Here is a 20,044-nt window from a genome sequence, read left to right as displayed (position 1 = left end):
GAGAGCTTATAGCCGTGATCAGCAGGCTCGGTGTTCCCCCAGAAAGGCAAGAGAGCGAGCAGGATTGATCTTTCGATAGCTGTTAATACATGAAATGGTCGATACGAATGATGAGACGTTGTGTAATGAATGAGGGTGAAATGAGTGTGACGAAGTTGGCCAACGTGGAGTGTCGTCGGGCAGATGCGAACAGTACAAAGGCGATGAAGGGGAAGGGGGACGTGGAGAGGGCACGAAGGGTAGGGATGGTGATGGTAAGCTCGAAGGAGTCGATGAAACAACCAGCTTGTAGTGAACGTGAGATGCTGTCCTTGGGCAACTTCGATCTCGGAAAGGATGACAGGAAGAGGGAAGACAGGCAGAACGACCGATCAGTCTGCTCGGCGCGGTCAGAACAGGTACGAAACCACACGGCTGTGGCCAGTGCCTGGATCGTCTCGTACTCCAGAGGAATGACCAACGCGAATGTCCAGCACATGTTGGCAACCATTCTAGTTCCGCACTGGTGTCCCAAGCTCGAAGAAGTCGTGGCCATGTCGGGATAGGGACTTAGTATCTGCAGCGATTACTCAGGAATGGCGGAAGTCGGTTACAGGAGGATCTACAAGGCAAGGAGTCGGCGTGAGCTTGGAATTAGCTCTGGAAGATCTTCGCGCTTTGCCGCTGCTGATACCTTGTCCTACCAGATGCTACGCGATTAGGTGCTCCGTGCTAAACGCGGGTTCCCTTCCTTTTTTGGCAAGAGACAAAGGACCAGCAACAACGATGGAAGTTCGGCCCACAAGCTGGTGTTCAGCGCCAAGATAGATCGTCGAGACTCGTCACGATGCAGACAGCGGAATGAGCGAGGCGCTACGGCATGCTGAGACGAATCTGTCGAAAGCTTTATGCAGGGTTGGGCATGCAGCAGAGCGTTCAAGGGCCCAGCGCCGGGCGCGTATCAGCAAATCAGGCTTGCAAGTGTCAGAAGCGGTCGATTGTGCCGTTCAAGGTGTGGAGCACGTATGACAATGATGAAGTGGGGAAGAGCAGCGGAAAGCGTTGGTATGCGCGTTCTTTGTCCCTTGCATACGTCGAAGAATGCGCAGCAAGAAAACGCCGTTGCCGCGTGGCACAAAAAAATCCCGAGTGTTAGGGTTGTTTGCTAACAGAGAAAAAAAATTGGCCACGGATCGGGTCGAACGAACGCAAAATGCCGATATTCGGTTGTTCCACATTTGAGGCCGCAGATTGACACGGACCGACCGCTTTTTGCGCTTGCATGTGAGCTTTCCAACCCTTTTTCCTGCACTCTCACCCCCCTTGGAGTTGCACATATCTTCCTCCAGCACCGTCTGGCAAGATTATCATCGTCGCTTGAACTCAAAAGACACAGCACGGAAGGTACTTGTCTCCGTTTCCTTCGATCGACCAGAGTGCAGGATGTCGACGAAGCAGTACAAGCAAGCGGGCGAGGATGTATGGAAGAACCGGACGGAGAAGATTGTAAGTAGCCATGACGCTGACAACTTGGCATCAGATTGGAGCTATGGACAAACAGCGTGCTGACGAAATTTCTCGCGGCTGCGCAATGCATCTACGCTCTCCTGCGCCGACTCGATAGAATGCGGAGCTCTTCACATTGACATATGGAGCACTGGTGATCCAGCTGATCAAGGATTACGAGGACTACACAGAAGTCAACAAGCAGCTCGAAAAGATGTAAGTTCGCTGGTAAGGATCATCCATTTCTCTTGCCCGGCCCATCTGACACTCTCATATATACTCTCGGACTTCCTTCTCACCTACAGGGGATACAACATCGGCACTCGATTGATAGAAGACTTTCTTGCGCGAACCAACCTTTCGAAATGCTCCGACTTCCGCGAGGTAGGCGAAGTTGTCAGCAAAGTCGGGTTCAAGATGTTCCTCAACATCACACCGAATGTGATTCACCATCAGCAAGACGACGGTGCCTCTTCATCAGCAACAGGATCAGCAGCTACGACAGCACAAGGAGCAACCTCAGGGCAGGGATGGGGAGCAACTTGGATCGGAACAAGAGAGTTCAGTTTGATCTTGGACGAAAACCCATTGGCCGAGTTTGTTGAGTTACCTCGAGATGCAAGAGCAGGTGGGTTATGGTTCAGCAACGTACTTGCCGGTGTGCTGCGAGGCGCACTCGAGATGGTCCAGATGCAAACCGAATGCTACTTTGTAGCGGATACGCTCAGAGGAGACGAAACGACAGAGCTGCGCGTCCGACTAATCAAGCATCTCGACGAAGAGGCTCCTATCGCAGACGACTGAGAGCGTCCCTGGGCTCGTCAGATGAAAGCCCACTTCTCACCCACTCGTCATCATTGTCCGCTCCACGCTCGACGCTCGACGCTCGATGCTCCTTTTGCTCGGACGCAATGTTCGACCATGTACTTGTATGAACTCATCGCAACCCAGTATTCCAAGAAATACCCACTTGATGGTGGCTCTCGAGGGCTAGAAGGTCCCAAGTCAGCCCCAGCAACAGCTTCACGCAAGCTTGGCGGCAGCGTCGATCCGCATCTTTAGCAATCGCTGCAATTCAGGCGTAAATGTGAAAGGAGCGGCGCATCATTGCAACTCTGTCTGCAATTCTGCTTTGATGCGTCTCACACCAGATGTCGAGGAGGGCGTGAATTTCGTGCGTCGCTTGCCGTCGCGTTCTTTCAGTACTTGAGTATTCTCTTTGTCGGTAGCTTTCGCACTTTGCACCACAGCACTTTCGTACCTTGATGTCTCGGTGTCTAAATGCACCAAGCCAAGTTTGCAATTGCACCCTACCAACTTGGCATTTCATAACTTCATTTGCAGTGCTGTGTCAAATTGTTGCCTGTGCTTTGTGGCGACCATCATCATGCCTCGTGCCAAGTGCAAGGCGACTACTGTAACCGCAGAAATGGCCAAAGGCTGGATAAGAGAAGTCAACAGGAACCTGCTTCGGGCCATCCAGGGTGAAGCGCTAGGCCAAGAGCAGCACTACAACATGAGTGAAGATGACCAAGACCTCTCAATGCAGCTTCCAAATGACCTTGCCAACCTGCAGGCGCTGGCTTGAACTTTGTTATGATTGCAAGAAAAGCAAAATGAAATGGTACAATGACGAGATTGATCTGGCGCAGTTGCCAACTTGAGTTGGTGCATTTAGACACTGAGACATCAAGGTACGAAAGTGCTGTGGTGCAAAGTGAGAAAGCTACCGACAGAGAAAGTACCAGGGAAAGCGTGTGATAGTCTCACCGTCAGTCGACGCACTTTCTGTAGGTGCTCTGTGTTCCTGACCGGCGACAAGCATGGCAACGTTCCGATGAAGGTCTGCAAGCCTTGAGCGTAGTCAGAGCAGGGATGAGTCATTCAGTGGGCCAAGCCGATGCTGTGGGCCAAGCCGATGCTGTGGGCAAAGTGCAGAAACCGCACCTTCTGCAGGTGTGACCATTCTCACCTTCATCAACTTGCCGAACCTTGCCGCAACTCTTTCACATCAACACAGCGCAAGATCGAAGGCATGACCAGACTACGTAACAACCTCAGCCCTTGCCGCCATCACGCAAAATGGAAGCAAGCGCCTGCTCAAAGCTATTTGAACAATCAAACAATCCAAACCATAAGCAGGTACCGTGGCTTTAGTGTAGTCGAAAAGTCATTCTTCCCTCCACTGCATGCCACGAGCAAGCAAAGCTGATAGAGGTGCATAATCAACTTTGCACGCTGGACGCTTGCTTGAGTCGAGCAATAAAGAGAGAGAGAGCATTTGACTGGAGCGTTGAGTTAAGATCGGTGGGAACAAGCTTAAACCTTGTTCGAAGAACACTTTCTCACGCTTCATTCGACAACTCAGCTTCCTTCTTCGTCCTCGACAACGCTTCTCATTAACTAGCCAAGTATCACATCGGAATATCCGGACTGTGTCTGGGTTGCACATTTGCTCTCCTCTCTCTCTCTCTCTCTCTCTCTCTCTCTCTCTCTCTCTCTTCCTCTCTTCCTCTCTTTCAAAGCGCTAATCGGCCATTCCGAATCGAGCTCAACTTGCAGATGAATCATTAGGTCCCACGCCAAGCTATAATACACTCTCACAGAACTTTAATCCTGACTTGCATCTGTTCACAGCACAAGATCACAGCCATTGTGGCTGCTGATCCTATTCGGCTCAGTCTCAGTCTGATAAGACGCTCCCATGCGGATGCGGAAACGTACGCAAATGTAACTCAGTCCGCTGCACAGGCGGGTTGGTCAGTACTATCTTCCTTTCGACATGTCCTTGCTGCTGGTCCCCTCTTGCGCTGCTTCAGTTCAGAGCACACTACCGCCATCAACTTTTGCACCAGCATCATCGTCGATAGCAATTTCCGCATCGCTCTCTTCACAACCTTCAATTTGCCACAAAATATAAGCGACAAGCGCGATGCCCACCGATGAGGGGCCACAGACTCCACCTCTCTCCTCTAACAATGACAAGGTGATGTCCTCTCCCACAGCCCATTCCGACAAGGGGGATCCTCAAGATGTCTCGAACCCTCAGTCTATCTTGTCTCCACTCACCCTTGGTGAGCTCGGCCTGAATCCTCCAAGCAGTCCTGGTGCCCTACTCGACATTACCACGCCAGTCAGCCTTGACCATGAAGAGCCGAGCGGAATCGTGCAATTGGTCAGTCAACAGCTTCAACATGCTGATAGCGGCGGAAAAGGTAACAGCTCACAAACGGTCATCGCAGCGAACAGAAGATCAGAGCTGGATGCTAAGGCTGACAACTTCTTGAGTGGTCGGCTGTCCTCAGCGCTTGAACCTGCATCAATAGCTTCTCCAGCAGGATTTCAGGATCCATTCCTCACTTCCTTCCTCGAAAGCCTATCCGAGGATCCGTTCAAGACGCAAGACCAGAGCACAAATCATCCTACCGCTGTAACGACAGCCGCTCCCATGAACTGTACGTTCAATAGTACGGATAATCAGTCTGAATCTGCATTCGGCCATACTGCGACATTAATTCGAGCTGATCAGGCTACTGCCGGTACCAGCTCCCCAGACATGACTTCTGCTGTTGCGTGCAAACCCCCGCTTGTAGGCGTGTCTGGTGCTGAGATGCCTCAAATGACCAGTCAAGCTACAGAAAGTGTCCAAAATCAGCCCTTGCCGGCTTCGACGACGGCAAGTGACTACTGCCATCCCTATTGGATCACCTCGCAGCAGCCACCGCCGAGCCTACTGTCATCTCAATCGCTCTCCTTTTCCATAGGGCAGCATAGCACCTCTGCTCCACTTGAGTCTCAAGAAGCTACAACGCGGAATCCATTTCTACCTTTAGTACCCGAAAACTTTCTCGTCACTTCCACGACCTTACAACAGGCTCGACTTGGCAACGTCGCGGATCCTCGCCGAGGTGAGAACGCACAACCTATCTCGGCAGCTCCTGTCAGCCTCAGCGTGGAGACCTCCACGACCTCAAGCACCTTTACAAAGACAAAAGGGCGTCTCGACCTTGCCAACATCGCCGACTACTCGTTACCACCAGCTCCACCTTTGCAGGTCGAGCTTGCTCGAAAAGACTGTCGGTACAGATTAGAGTCCGAAGAGGATGGCAAGAGCTCGAGTCGCAATAGGAACAATGTAGGTTGTGACTCGAAAGACGGTCGAGCTGTGTTCTCAGGGGTCTCATCTGACAGATGGCGAGGCAAACCTAGTGCTGAAAAGCTGCCTGGATCGGTGGCTACGGCATTGTCGCAACTCAGCGGGACTGGAGTGAGAGGAGCGAGCGATACGCTAGGAGTTACTCGCACACCGCTTCAAAAGGTGCCACTGTCCAGTGTTGTCCGTCCACGAAGCTGGTCAAACGCTTCACAAACAGCTGCAAGTCATCCTCAAGCAACAGCGTGGTTCTCTCGTTCCATGGAAGTAATCAAGGAACTCGAATCCGCTCGGCCCGCAACTTGCGCTCAAACGACTCAATTTGAGCAGTCCGAGACAGACAAGTCCTCAGGGTGCTCTACCACCAACTCTTTCCCTGCTCTGACTCCCAGTACTCCCGCCTCGCAAACTTTCACAGCCGTTCAATCGAGTCGCGAAGCATCACATGATTTCACACGGCAAGCACTGCTCGACTTCATAAAGCGCACCAATCTTGGGATGGTAAGTAGCAAAGCAGCGGGACTGGATGCTACCCCGCCCAACCCCAACACGCTAGCCACCTCGCCAAAGATTTCAACAGGACGCGAAGCTTTGGGGAAAGTCAGCTGGGAACATCCCTCAGCTTGGTTTTCGAGAGTTTCGGTAGAGCCACGAGCCGATACGGAGTCCTGGCAGCATCGGCGCAAACGTCAAAAAGTAAGAGGGGATGCCGATGGAGAGACCGGGACAGGAAAAACATCCTCCATGTCGATAAACTGCACTTCATCGGCTGATGTACCCTCCATTGATGTCAAGGATGGGACGTCCGGGCAGCCACCTCGACTGAACAAGCGTAGTGCGACACTGAGCGAGCAAGAACAAAAGTCAAAGAAGCAGGCGCAATATCAACGTCTTCTGCAGCAGCTCCAGGCACAGATGCGCCTAAAAATGCAGATGCAAAAGCAAAAGCAGAGAGAGATGCAAGAACAGATGGAAAGATCAGATGCTTCCGAACAGATGGACAAGAATAAAGATCGGGCTGAAGCGCTTCAATCATCACCTCCATCTAAGACAGCAAGAGCAGGTTGCAGCGAAACGACTGGTAGCAGCGGACAAGGCTCAGCTTCGACAGAAGGCGTGACGCATAACGATGATGACTCGGTTTTCGTCAAGCCGAGCGCAGTGACCAGATCCGGCAAACGTAACGATGACCGTACCAAAGCACACGGATCTCATTCCAGCAGCCACACGAAGCGAAGAGGCTCTAGAGAAGATTCATCGCAGTGGAAGTCTGGCTCAACACCACGTGCAGCGACCTGTAATATTCCTGGGTCTCAGGCGGCAGACTCATCTCCGGCAACGTACTCGGCGTCGGATACAATTTTCAGGGAACCAAGCCCCATCAAAGCAGCGCGTGCGGCCCCACAATGCCCGACGTACGAAAAGAGCTTCTGGCCGGCTACGATGCCTTCCGGCCTGGTCGCCGCTAATCCTGCCTCAATGTGGAAGAGTGGCCAGCATTCCTGGTGCAATAACATTGGTGTCGCCGGGCAAGCCAACTTCGGTTCCGTGCCAAGACCATCTCCAGCTACCTGCCTGCCGAGTTGGCTTGATCCCTCCAGCACGAGCATTGCAACGGATCTGATAACGAAGCATTTAAACTGGCTACGTGCCATGGACACGCCCAGCTTCGTCCCGATCGTCTCTCCACCCATCAACTTCGTACACAACTCGCGGCCGCCTCATATGAGAGACGCCTCCCCCCTCTCTATATCAGCGGCAAGTGGACTCACTGCAGCCAGCACCAATGACTCGCAGTCGAGAAGGACCAGCAATGGCATGCGAATGAACGCAGCGGAGGGACCGCGGATCAAGCGGCCATTCTCCCCAGGAGAAGAAGTGGTATTCTGGGCAGTGAAGGGAGAGCACTCAGTGAGGCTTGTGGGTACAGTCGAAAGTGTGAGTCTAGTTCCTCACCCTGTCTTCAGAACAAGTTCTGAATTTGCAAGATCTTCCTCTGACGCGCTGAGTGCTGTGCCGACATCAACCAAGCTTTCCTCTTACCTTCCTGACATCTGCTGACATTCTTAATCCCCGTTCCTGAAACAGATGACGAGCAGCACAGCCAACATTGCTGTTCCACTGAACCGCAAAAGGAAGCGAGGTACTGAGCAGGAGGTCGCCGGCTCACAGTTTCCGCCTTGCGGAACTGCTCCCCCTGAGCAGCAAGAGCAGCCGAACGAGAGCGTGAGTACCAACCCCTCTTTCTCAACTCCTTTCTCGGTACTGTCTTTTTTTTTTTTTGGGTCGTGAACGAGGATGGCTGACGACGCTTCTGCCTACTCTGTGTTCGGTTTCGATGAAAGAGCAGGAGAGTTACCATAACATTTCATTCGGCAACATTCTTCCGATGGACCATGCCATTGTCCTTGGCTTTGCTTAGAAAGCGGTGGCTGAGGGCCTTAATGCATCGTGCCATTTGTATTCGTCTACTGTATGCGTTGTCTGACAGCCAGAGAGCATCCGAACACTGATAAAAGGAGAGTGACACTTGGCGATGACGAAGATCGGGAGATATCAGTCTGAGGACGGTGTTCAAGCTAAAGAGCAAAACACTATACTATATTGACATCAGAAAAGAATGCGACGGGAGCCTCGAGCTCCCTGCTAGATATATATACAAGTGTGCGGCACCTACCCGAGTGTGGGTGCATCCTATCTAATGACGATGTGCAACAACGAGTGGGACGTCGCTCCCTCTCTCGTATCGGCACTGCCCGATATTTGACCGGATCGACCTTGCCCGATCCCCGATTGGATCTATCTTGCCTGTTCCCAGATTCGATCTGTTCTGCCCGATCATCTTCAGGGTCGTGCTGGATCGTCCTCTTTAGCAAACACTACTTCGTCTGATTGCCCTCGCCTCTCCAACGCTTCTCTGTAAAGGTTTTCCGAAATTTTGTTAGGTCTATATTGTTCACAAATTTTTGTTAAGGATCGCGACGTCGGAACGCGGAACTGGAGGTTGTGAGAGGACGCGCGTATCTCAGCCTTCAGGGCAGCTTTGCGAGAGAGCGCTTTGACTTTCGAGTGATCTAGCTCCACTTCTCTTGCAATTCAACCAACACACGCCAACTCTCATTCCCACCTCCTCCTCTTTCCAACCCGATACATTGCATTATACTCGATCACCGCATCATACTCGCACTTCCATCTTACGATCCACTCGGATCGTCTTCAAGCTCGTATATTACACCAAGTCTGCATCCTCGTTGATTCAGTGAACGTCAAAATGGACGTCAACTCCCTGCACAAACAGCTGGTCGCAGCATTCGGCTCCCCCAAATCCAAACCAGAAGAAGTTCGATCTCTCCTCACCAAACTCAAGATCGCCCTCACCGAACACAACCTCCTGGTCCCATCCGCCGCCGTCTCCTCCACCTCCTCATCCGACCTTCTTCTAGCACGAGAAGTGCTCACGATCGGCGCATTCTACTCCGTCCGAATTGGAGACATTTCCGCCTTCGATCGATACATTTCCCTCCTGACTCCTTTCTACAACGCTTCTCTTCCCGCATCCTCCCACTATGAACCTCTCCTCGGACTTCGATTGCTGCGTCTGTTGAGCTCAAACCAGATCTCCGCATTCCATACACTCATCGAAACGCTGCCTTCCAACCTCGTTAACGAATCAAAATTCCTCCAACACCCTGTTAGTTTGGAGAGATGGTTGATGGAAGGCTCATATTCCAAAGTCTGGCGTTTGAGTCGTGAGACTCCACCTCAGGATGAGTACAGGTTCTTTGTGGATCTCTTGATGGACATGATCAGGAACGAGATTGCTAGTTGCGAAGAGAAGGCGTATGATAGTTTGGCATTGCACGACGCGGCTACGTTGTTGTTCTTTGACAGCTTGGATCAGGTGCTAAGCTTTGCTCAAACCGTAAGTTCGCTCCTCGATGCTCCGAATAGATGTGAGGAAGGATGATTACTGACAAAACAATCTCCTCTTGATTGTGGCGCCATTACAGAGAGGATGGCAAGTGAACCCGACAACACAAGTGGTTTCATTCACTGCAGCAAACGCAAACGCAAACTCTGCTACAGTCATTCCAAAGAAAGCTACCATTGCAAGCAATTTGATCTTTGCTAAAGAGCTCGAGTCTATTGTCTAAGCCCGCTCGCAATCTTACAACTGAATCATTGCAATGCAAGACATGAAACCATGACTGTTGTTTCCGACTGTACAGCTGAACGGCTGTGACCTCCTGCACCGATTTCACACCATGTTGAGTCGCTGTTGCGCTCAAGGTTCCGCTCATGGCTTTCAGCGCGAACAGGCGGCACAGATTGAGCCCAGTGACAAGCTGAGAAAGAACGCAAGAGAAAAGGAGAATCGTGTGTATGTGATTGCAAAAACCTGCACTACTGTAATGCTATCAGAAAGAATGTCCATAACCAAAAGAAATCTCCCAAACCCCCCTCCCCCCACCTCAACCTAACCGAACCTTGGCTGCTGTTGTTGCGCCGCCAGATGATTCCCTGATTGAAGTTGTGGCGATAAACTATCTCTGCTTCTCAACGCATATCCACCACCCGTCTGTCCTGTGGGAGTAGCTGAATCTCTCCCTGATCCACCTGGAGGTTGTGGTGAAAATCCATTAACGTAGTTCCTCGACGATTCGATTTCCCCTGCTCCTAATCCTGCTGCGTATTGTTGCTGTTGATGTTGCGGCGGAGAAGTAGCTAGATTTGGCGATAACGGTCCTTGTCCGTGTGTTTGATGGGGACTAATAGATTGTCGTTCCGACTCAGCCTGTAGCTGTCGAGCTAACGCAGAAGTCTCCACCGGTGTCTGCTGTGGTGTGTTTGCCGGAGCGGCTGCAAATCCAGTCCCGAAGTTAGAGCTGGACGAAGATTGGGATCCCCATGAACCTGGGCCCCCGAAAAACTGCCCTCCTCCTCCTGCGGTTTGATGTGACTGTGCTCCCCATCCATACTGTTGTTGATGATGAGCAGAGGAGGAAGAGGAGAGCATTGCTACATCTGCATCCAACGAACTCCCTCCTCCTTGATAGTGATTTGAATACGACGGTGGATGATGAGAGCGTCGGGAATGAGGTGGTGGTGGTTGAGTGGATGGTCCGGCAACGGCGGATTGTTGTTGACCGAGAGACAATTTAAGTTGATCTCGAATTTCGTTGAGATCGTTTCCTCGATGACCTGCGTGAAAGCCATGTTGCATTGACCCGATCAGGTCTTCCATGTTTAACGCCATCGCGAGAGACTGTGTGAAGCGCTTACGAAAGCTTCGATGGGGCTGAATGCAAGGTACGGATGACGGTGAATGTTGGATGAAAGACAGTTGCACTTGTGGTTCCGTTTCGAGATGCTCTGTTGCAGAGCTTGAATTCAGTGCTGTCGGAGCCAGGCAGCTACTGGAGCATGAGACCCACTTCTGTCCAATGTATTCTCCAAACGCCTGATCCTAATGTTTAATACCGTCGGTAGAAAGAGAGCAACAGCCGTGCCAATAAATCCACCTCCTGCTATTAATACACCTTTGCCTGTCTGAATCCTGCCAATCCGTTAATGTTCGCTGTGCTTGGTGTCTAGATCTGCTAATGACACCTGCAGTAGTCGATCTCCAGAGAGACCAGTGAAGAAGAGTAAGGATGAATAAGATGTGAGCGACAAGGAGTGGAGTGGGGGGTGGAGTGTGGATGGTGATGAAAGGATCCCCCTCCCACAAACTGCGCGTGAATTGTGGCAGTAGCCGGTTGCCTCTGTGCTCTGTGTGTGCTTTGTGTGTGAGTGCGGGCGCGGTTTAATGAGCTGAGGGATGCGAATTAGGATGCGGCGTGTTGCCCGAAACAGCTCACTTTTTTTGACAGGCACAGGGTCAGAGAGAGAAGAAGAAAAAGAAGGAAAAAAAGAAAAAAAAAAAAAAAAAAAAAAAAAGAAAAAAAAAAAGTAGACCACACGTCTCTCTCCGGATGCCGGTAAACTTGTTTAACCTGCCGCTTCTTCCAATTTGGGCTTTTTTTTTTTTTTTTTTTTCTTTTTTTTTTTTTTAACTGCGCCAGCCGAGTTTGTTCGTGTTTGAACTCTAACAAAGCACTGTTTCACCCAGGAAGCTAAAGTGACGAAGGAACAGGCAAAATCGATCTGGAATGCAATCGGAGAAAGCAGATCTGATCGTAGATCAGGCGGAACCGATATTGCAGGGATCGGGGACAACTGGGTCCCGCTCGTTGACACACTTCGACATTAGATGGTATGCTCCCACTTGAGTTCATGTATCGATACTGTACAGTATATAGACATTTAGCGGAGAGCTCAAGGCTACCGCTATGTTCTCTCCTCTCGTCGATATAGTATAGTGTTTAGCTCAATAGCCTGAACACTGTGCTTGAATTGACATCGCCCGATAATCGTAGATAAGAGTCAAATCTTTCAACACTTACGAGGCAGTTCAGCGGGAAAAAGGTAGCGATCAAGTACTATACATTAGAAAGTACAAATACAAATTGTTAGAGATTTGAGATGGGGAGTGGCTAACTATGTGTGGTCCTGGAGCTGATGAAATCGTCGATGAGCATCCAGCATGAAAGGTTTGATGGCTTCCTGGCATTGTTCGCACCGGACCGTGTCGGCTTCCACTTCTTTCTCTGACAGGTCGTCCCCGTCTGCAGAGGATGCATAAGAAGAGGGTGTACGAGACAATGCGAGCGTCGGAAGCGATGGCAATCCAGAGACTGGGTACAGTTCATGATCGTGTTGCATCCAAACTTGCATCTCTTCTCCGCAGACATTGCATGCTAGCCCCTCTGCTGTTGTAGCTTTGGCGTTGCCTTTGCCATTTGTTTCAGCTTGCTCCACGAAGCCGCCCTTTGGAGGAACATCAGATACTATATCGATCCCGTACTCTCTAGCAATCTCCTCCCTCAACTCAGGAGGAAGACTCGCAAGAAAGCTTTCATCAATCTCTTCCTTCTCTTCCCCCTGATCGACCTTGGTCACCTTCTCCTTCCCAGTAAAGAAGCTACCCAACGCCCTCTGCGGCCGCTTCTCACTCAACTCCAGCGCAGCGATATTGATCAGATTCATCCCATCCCCCACCACATCATCACCACCGATCAGCGCCCTCAACAGACCCCTACACGTCTTTGCAATCGCAGCAGCCCTAACCTCCCGGCTCTGCTGCAGATCAAAGATCTCAACCGGCATCTTTGTCTGCTTTGACACCCTGTTACTCCATCCCTGCCGAACGCTAAGCCTGAGCTTTAGCGGATATCGCAACCAGCTTTCCCCTTTCTGCGACCCAGCCGGTGCTGGATCCTCCTTGTAATCGCGGATGGTCACATGCTCGTTCTTAATAACCTTTTCCTGACTGAGCGGCACCGCCTGTTCCTTCATTAGAGCAAGCTGTGTCGTCAGCTCCAACTCCAGCCTCCTTAGCAGCGAAAGCGACAATCTACAGATCTCATTATGTATAGCCTGACCCCGCAAGCTCGGATACGGATACGTATCCTCAATCGAAAGCTGTAACGGAAAGTCCGGTGCAGGAATCACCAGCTCAATATCGCGTCCACAAGCCAGCGCCCACAGCTTCGGACCTATCAGCTCCCCGAACAGCCCTACCATATCTTCCAGCGAAAGCATCTTTCGCGCTTGCCCGACGGTGATGCGGACCTTCTTGCTCTCGCTTTCTTCATCAGAGATGCTGGCTGGGTCCATGAAGTTCGACAGCACTTTTTGTTTAGAGGATAGTTCAGGTTGCGGATGGAGATGGTCACGGATTTTGTCGACGACTACACGACCGAAACCGGCGAGTTTGCGGAGGTCGAGTGGGTCCAGGAAGGTGTTGATGTGATGGAGGAGGCGGTTTTCTTCTGTTTTTGGTCCGTTTGGGATGCTAAGGATAGGGGAGGCGATGGGTGGGGCAAAGGTGGTTTGTTGATTGGGCTTGTTCAGTGCACCAACGAGCTTGGCTAAGGATTTGGTCGGAGCGATGCCGGCTGAGCATGTCAGACCAACCTCGTTTGAGATTCTTTGCCGAATGTAAGATGCGAGTTGTGCAGCTGCGAGCATTCGTTCTTGCCATGCGTCGGGCTTGTTCTTTGCTAGCCAGCCTGCGGCTTCGTTGGGATGAACATGGCCCGGAGCATCTTTAGGCCAGGCTTCATACCGGAAGCCATATGAGCTATCCTTTTCACCGTCACCGGGAGCATTGAGGTCGAACCACTTTCCACCTTCCCTTCCTGGCTGAAGTGAGCTAAGGTGAGAATCCACCATCTCGGTCACATCACAATACAGTTCGTCCATGCCCAGCTTCTCTACCTTTTTCCCCCACACTATCGATCTTACTTGCTTCCACACCTGCACCGAGACCTGTCTAAAGTATGTCAAATCCTCCCCATTGACCAGAATCATATCAGGACGCTTCTTCATCGCCTCTTTGATGCTATCCAACTTATTTACACCTGCTTCGCGAGCTTCGTAGCTGATGGTAGCTACGAGCGCTTTCTGCTGAATGCCAATGGGTATGCCGATGAGAGATGGGTCACGTTTGCGACAGGCTGAGACATAGAATGCGTCGAGATCGAGTGCGATGATCACTCGAGAGGCGAAGTCGGGGACGGTAAAAGTGTCCGAGTTAAGGTGGGAAGAGGTGCGTGGTCGTTTGGCACCATTCTTAGTGAGACGCTTCGAAGGTGAAGTCGAGGGACTACGCCCTGTCATGGTACCCTGTCGCTCCAATGTGCCATGATCAGCTCATAGGTCACGATAGAGGAGGAACAGTGTCGAATGAATCGTTGAGCGAATGTGTTTGGGGGTGGAAATGAGTGTCGCTGAGAAGGTCTCAAGAACTCAGCCATGAGCGTGCAGCGTCTGTACTCAATTCCTCCACTTTCGGAACGCGGGCCGAAACGCACGACGGTCTCTCACAAAAAAACACAATCCCAGCCTGACTCACACGGCCGTAAGATGAGGTCGGTCGGTTGATGCAGAAGACAATATGGAGGTCCTGTTAGATTGCGGGTCAGCGAGGTGGCTCGCTGGCTCAAAGGCTCCCAGCCCGCCGTAAGGGGGCCGATCGAGCGCAGAGAAGAGCGGGTCGTACAGGCGGAACGTAAGGGAGGAAATTGGGTGGGAAAAGAAAGATTAGCAAGGTCGATGTTGAGCGACACTTGCAAGGAGAGGAGATGGTGGTAGGAGGGAGAGATGAGTGCGTACTGTACAAAACAGAGCTTATATATATACCGACTGAGCGGGTTGCGACAGTGCGGAGCAAGACAAAGCTTCTAAACCGACTGAGCAGGTTGCGACACGTGTGGTCCAGCTCAGATGCGCACGCCAAGTCACGTACAGCATCTGTTCAGCCTCGCCCGCGCCTGTGTTGAGGCCCTTTTCCAGCAAGCAGAAAGCCAGCATAGAACAGTCTCAAAAGTAGCAAAGCTTGTGAGTGCTGCTGCTGTAGAAGCAGAACGTTGCAGGGTCATCCATCTTTGAGGCAAAAGTACGTAATTTATCAAAGCAGAAAAGATGTGTATACAAAATGGGAAGCAAATGCGTTTACGAAACGTACTTGTACGCAAGGTAGGCACCGAGGATCATGAGAGGAATGAACATGAAGACAGGGCTGTCAAAGGCAAGAAGAAGGTGAGAAGAGGTCGAGCGTCAGACACGGCTCCTGTCGAACATTTGTTTCGCTCCGCTTTTGTACCTAATCAAGCTGCAAGGTGATGCGTCACATGACGGATTGCGGCATTGCGGTAAGCGTGGTTGAGCTGGAATGGATACGTACTGGCTGTTGACGTTAGTGTTGTTCTCGTTGGTAACGGCACCGCTGGTGGTCTTGATCTTTTGAGTCTGTGAGGGGGGGGGGGGGGGGGAAAGAGAAAGTGGGGTTGCTTGTCAGCTCCCGGCTCTGATCGATGTGGTGGTAAGGCAGCATCTTCCGCCCCAACTGCATGATGCCGGCTTGCGACGGTCCCGCGACGAGGGCGGTGTACCTCGCGCAATCTGGAGCTTCCGGAACAGCTGAATTGTATGAATCTTGCTGGTCGTTAATGTCATGGTACTTACGCCACCCTCGATTTCACCAACAAGCATGGGACCAAGGAGCGCACGGGCATCCTCGGAGTGTCCAACATCCTCGAAAGCCTCGGTAGCGTCCTTGCCGGCCTCTGTGACAAGAACCTCGTCACCACCCGGGTGCTGTTTGGGTCGAGTCGAAAATTAGGATGCAGGAACAAAGCGGCAAAGCATCGTTTTGCGTATGCGAGCATTCGGAAGTGGTCGAAGAGAGGTTGAGAATGCGTTGATGAGCCCGAGTCAAGTGCGTGTATAGATGTGCGGGAAGAGCGATGCGAGACAGAAGAGCAAAGGAAGTCAGCGATTGTTCCACAACGCCAAGCTGGAGGACTGAACGATCTGATCGACCAGCCAGCACCGCTTACAGCGGTCACGCTTTGGCCACTGCTGTGCGGACCATCTGTCTGCTTGGCAGAAACGTACCTCGTCGAGGAACTTGCTGACGTTGTAGACTGTTGAGGTATAAGCGGGTCGTGAAGGGGGGAGGGGGGCCAAAGAAGGGGTGTCAGTCAACTTTGCGAATCCAAGTTTCACCGGCTCGAAGCTGAACGATGCTTTTGCTATCAAGTGAGCATCGTCGCCGCCGCCACCGCCGCACCAATAGCGAACCTACCCTTGCCGTCGATGAGGAGCCAGAGATCTTCGTGGGAGTTGTGCTGCTTGAGCTCCTCCATGGAGATCTTCTTCTCGTTAGAGTCGGAGATGGACTTGGAATCGGCCTCGGACATTTTGACGAATAGGTATTGTTTGGAGAAGTGGTAGGAGACTTCTTCTGAGATGAAGGTGGTTGTGCGGAGAAAAGTGAGATAGTGACGACGTTTGGAAGGTTTGCAATTGAAAATGTGAGAGCCGCATGGCGCATGTCGCTCGGCTTCCGCTGACACCAAAGTATAGCATCACCTGCACAAACTCACACCATAACCACAAAGAGCGTAGCATCCGCCCTCGTTACACACACTCTTTCTCTCTCTTTCTTGGCTACGGCCCACGCTACAATTTTCCGAATATGGCTACTGTAAACGCGCGTGAGCGAGTCGCAACCTGGAAAGCTTTCAGTCGGCGAGTCCAACAAGGAAGAGACAGAAAAGAGAAAAGTGCGTGAAACTGTGCTGCCTTCTTTTCCGAAGCTATGGAAATTTGGGCCGTGAAATCCATTCTTGCCTTGTTCGCTTCCACAGAGTAGCGTGGAGTTGCGTTCACGGCTTCCTCACAAGCTGCTCGGCTTCCAGACATGGCCGATTACAAATGGGCACCTTTCCGCTTGTTCGCTGTCTCAAATTTGGCTGGCTAGGACTTAGCCCTTCCTGTCTCCACGTAGCCACACTACACTCTACTCTGAAAATCAAACGTCACGATCGGCCAACTCCATTCCACTCTACCTTCACCGAAGCAGTTCGGCCCCAGCTTCTGAATTCTGGCTTCATGTTGTATCTGAAGTGACCGTGGCAATCGCAAGACACCACCAATTTTGAAAAAGGAATTGTGGTCTCAATAATAAAGACGACTAGCGATAAATAAAAAACATAAAACATAAAAAGTATCGAGACCTGAGCGACCCCTGGCGGGCTCGAACCGCCGACCTCAGCATTAACAGTGCTACGCTCTAACCAACTGAGCTAAGGGGCCCTCGTTGTCTACCTGGGTTTATGTAGCCTATATAATAGTGAAAAACATTGAGACAGAGGAACTCGAAAATGAAAGATGTGATTGTGGAGAGAGAACAACGACGCAGGGTCCCTCTCGGCTCGTCCGGGAGGATACACCCGCCATCGTCATTTGGCCACCCGTGGCAAGAAGAAATCTCTTCTGTTTGCGGATTCTCTTGCTAATGTGTTGGGATGATAGAATCTAACAGCGCAACACCAACCAACACTGATAGAACCTTTCTTGGAAATGAAGTTTGTCTGTTGCTTAGTTCTCATCACACACCGTTGACCATCGCACCAATGTCTGACGCCTGTCCTTCGCACAACCCATAGCGGACAGGGCTGCGATCACCGGCCAACACCGAACAGCGACGGTGTCAAGGACCCATCCACGATTCAACGGGCATACATCCTTCTCACACGGGCTCGGCCTTAAGGCGCTCCCAGAAACGTTGAACGGTGGATTGGCTCGGTCGATCGTGCCATCGACGACTGTCAAGCACAAGTTGACCAACCTCATGGCCGAGCCCGATCAAGATGGGATTGATCAATCTGGTGCTCAAGTCGTTCATCCTCGTCCTCGACTTACGTGACACCTACGACGCCCTTGACGCGGTTAAGCTTAAAGAGATCGGATGCAATCAGCGACAAGTACTCGTTCGTAATGCTCAAGATGGCACCAAGCATATCACTACACAGCGCCGTGTCGGCACATCTAAGCGCAAAGCGGCTGTCAAATCGGCACTCACTACAGTTCTAGTCTGGAACCTCTTCCACAAAGTCGAGCCCGTGTGCGACCGAACCATCGCCTGGTTTGTGCCATTCTACGACTCGTTCAAGACGCTCTTTCTCGTATGGATGCTCTCCACTCGCAGCTACGGTGCAGCGATCCTTCTGCATCGCTTCCTGGCTCCCATAATCCGGCCATACGAGTCCATCATCGAGGGCACATTCGATGTCACGTTGGCGCTCGTTGGCTGGCTTGCCATCCTTTTGGCTCCAGTGCTGGACAAATTTGCACCATTATGGCAAGTGGCTTCATCCTTCGCTCGCATCGCTTCGCACTCGGCATCAGCACACGCAGAATCAACATCGCCTCCATCACGTTTTCAGCCCACATCAAAAGTATCGACAGCAGAAAAGGCGATGAAAAAGCCTCGACCACCGCCGGATGCTTCATCAGGGTCTATCAAGGCTCCTCCAGCCTCTGTACCTTTCATGGCAAGAGCTGTTGCCGAACCTCAGCCTCGCCTTGTCCCGACGAAATCACGGCAGGCGCTTGCCAAGAAAGCTTCACAGAGCAACTTGGCTGCGACACGGCGGGTGCTGCAGGAATTGCCGGTACCTCGGCACGCGTTTGAACCAGTTGCAAGCTCTTCTACGAACGCACCAAAATCAACTTCAACGACACAGAGCACAGCTGCCCCGCCCGCTACAGCCCCCATCGTATCGGTTAGTCGCAATGGGACACCCGTGATCAAAGCAAAGCCATCGGACCCCACACTGGGACCGCGAAGTATCGCACCGTCCGGCCCTGCTGTCAGTGTTCCACTTACTCCGACCACGGCTGCCAGTTTGGGGCCGCCTCCAACACCGCCAACAGGTCTTCGAAACTATGCATTCATTCCAGGAATGACACCACAGCGAGCTGGTCGGTCTTCAGTGATCTCTCCAACACCACGTTTTCCCGGCGGTTTCTCATTCTCTTTCGCGGCACCTCAAGCGTCCACCTCTAGCAACACAAACCCGTTCCAGTCTCAAGCAAGGGTGCCAGCTACGACACAGATGGCGCCTCTGTCGCTATCATCTCAGACGCAGGCGTTGGCCGGACCGTCGAGTACGCTCGGAGGCAACAACATCGATGCCAACAGCATGACGACGTACGAGAGTGTGCCCGCAGCACAGTACGACCGCATAGTCCCTCCACCGAACGGAACAGCGAGAATGCGGAAAGCATCGTCTCTGCGGTCTCTCAAGAGTGCTGCCGCGTCGGACGCAAAACGCGCAGCATCGAAGACGTTGACTGCCTCTACCAGCAAGAAGCGCAGTCGACCCGATGAGGCCACTGAAGGGAGCGTCAGTGTAGAAGGTCAACCCGCCGCAGCCACCACATCACCGCGAAAGCGTCCCAAAGCTGCACCGAGCAAGACCTCATCCAGCAAAACAACAGCTTCAGCCTCAGCAAAAACACGACCGACGGCAAAGGTAGGAAGCGTCAATGCACAGGCTGCTACCAGCGCAGCTAAACGTGCTGCGACGCGAAAGAAAGCCACAGCGAACGGTGGACAGCGCACTGCCAAGAAATTTGCACCTTCTCAGGCCACCGCTGAAACCACAGAAGAGAGCATGTCACTTTCGAATAGCGGTGACAAGGAAAAGCGAAAAGCTGCAAGCTCTCCGCGTAAGAAAGCAACGTCGACCTTTGGCGAGACAGGTGCGGCATCGAGAAAGCCAAGCGCTCAGCGAACAGCAACCAAGAAGAGCTCCTTAGCGAGCGCTTCCCGTAGCACATCCGTCGAGGCTTCCGAAGCATCAGAGCCTCCGCAAAGATTGACCCGTAGCCGCACCAAACAAAACCTCGCCGGCTGATGTTCTGTTCTCACAACCATACCGTTCTGCTCTCACTTTGTAACATCAATTATTGGTTCTCACCTCATCTTCCATACCTTTTTACCACTGT

At 51.9% G+C, this 20,044-nt stretch overlaps 7 protein-coding genes and 1 non-coding gene across 8 annotated transcripts; 4 read left to right on the top strand and 4 right to left on the bottom strand.

The window, feature by feature from the left end:
• Positions 1–1,422: 1,422 nt before the first annotated feature.
• On the top strand, positions 1,423–2,289 carry UHO2_01776 (putative BET3 - involved in targeting and fusion of ER to golgi transport vesicles; the record flags this gene model as incomplete). The annotated part of the gene is made up of 3 exons (XM_041559213.1): positions 1,423–1,485; positions 1,604–1,701; positions 1,791–2,289. The coding sequence occupies 3 exons, from the start codon at positions 1,423–1,425 to the stop codon at positions 2,287–2,289; spliced, it is 660 nt and encodes a 219-aa protein (XP_041415147.1).
• Positions 2,290–4,417: 2,128 nt separating this feature from the next.
• Positions 4,418–7,699, top strand: UHO2_01775 (uncharacterized protein; the record flags this gene model as incomplete). Its single annotated transcript, XM_041559212.1, has 1 exon — positions 4,418–7,699. One exon carries the CDS (start codon positions 4,418–4,420, stop codon positions 7,697–7,699), a length of 3,282 nt encoding a protein of 1,093 aa, XP_041415146.1.
• Positions 7,700–8,909: 1,210 nt separating this feature from the next.
• UHO2_01774 (putative 26S proteasome non-atpase regulatory subunit 8) lies at positions 8,910–9,792 on the top strand (the record flags this gene model as incomplete). Its single annotated transcript, XM_041559211.1, has 2 exons — positions 8,910–9,560; positions 9,649–9,792. 2 exons carry the CDS (start codon positions 8,910–8,912, stop codon positions 9,790–9,792), a joined length of 795 nt encoding a protein of 264 aa, XP_041415145.1.
• A 323-nt stretch (positions 9,793–10,115) lies between these two features.
• Positions 10,116–10,895, bottom strand: UHO2_01773 (uncharacterized protein; the record flags this gene model as incomplete). Its single annotated transcript, XM_041559210.1, has 1 exon — positions 10,116–10,895. The coding sequence occupies one exon, from the start codon at positions 10,893–10,895 to the stop codon at positions 10,116–10,118; it is 780 nt and encodes a 259-aa protein (XP_041415144.1).
• A 1,283-nt stretch (positions 10,896–12,178) lies between these two features.
• UHO2_01772 (uncharacterized protein) lies at positions 12,179–14,362 on the bottom strand (the record flags this gene model as incomplete). Its single annotated transcript, XM_041559209.1, has 1 exon — positions 12,179–14,362. One exon carries the CDS (start codon positions 14,360–14,362, stop codon positions 12,179–12,181), a length of 2,184 nt encoding a protein of 727 aa, XP_041415143.1.
• An 834-nt stretch (positions 14,363–15,196) lies between these two features.
• Positions 15,197–16,446, bottom strand: UHO2_01771 (putative cytochrome b5; the record flags this gene model as incomplete). The annotated part of the gene is made up of 5 exons (XM_041559208.1): positions 15,197–15,263; positions 15,429–15,493; positions 15,710–15,841; positions 16,142–16,170; positions 16,332–16,446. The coding sequence occupies 5 exons, from the start codon at positions 16,444–16,446 to the stop codon at positions 15,197–15,199; spliced, it is 408 nt and encodes a 135-aa protein (XP_041415142.1).
• An 824-nt stretch (positions 16,447–17,270) lies between these two features.
• On the bottom strand, positions 17,271–17,344 carry tRNA-Asn(GTT). The gene has a single exon. It is a non-coding gene; the product is annotated as a tRNA-Asn (tRNA).
• Positions 17,345–17,901: 557 nt separating this feature from the next.
• UHO2_01770 (uncharacterized protein) lies at positions 17,902–19,953 on the top strand (the record flags this gene model as incomplete). Its single annotated transcript, XM_041559207.1, has 1 exon — positions 17,902–19,953. One exon carries the CDS (start codon positions 17,902–17,904, stop codon positions 19,951–19,953), a length of 2,052 nt encoding a protein of 683 aa, XP_041415141.1.
• Between the last annotated feature and the right edge of the window lie 91 nt (positions 19,954–20,044).

Source organism: Ustilago hordei (genome assembly GCF_900519145.1).
Source record: "Ustilago hordei strain Uho2 genome assembly, contig: UHO2_contig_03, whole genome shotgun sequence".
NCBI lineage: Eukaryota > Fungi > Basidiomycota > Ustilaginomycetes > Ustilaginales > Ustilaginaceae > Ustilago > Ustilago hordei.
The sequence above is the reverse complement of the archived record's forward strand: the minus strand, read 5'-3'. Positions and strand labels throughout refer to the sequence as shown.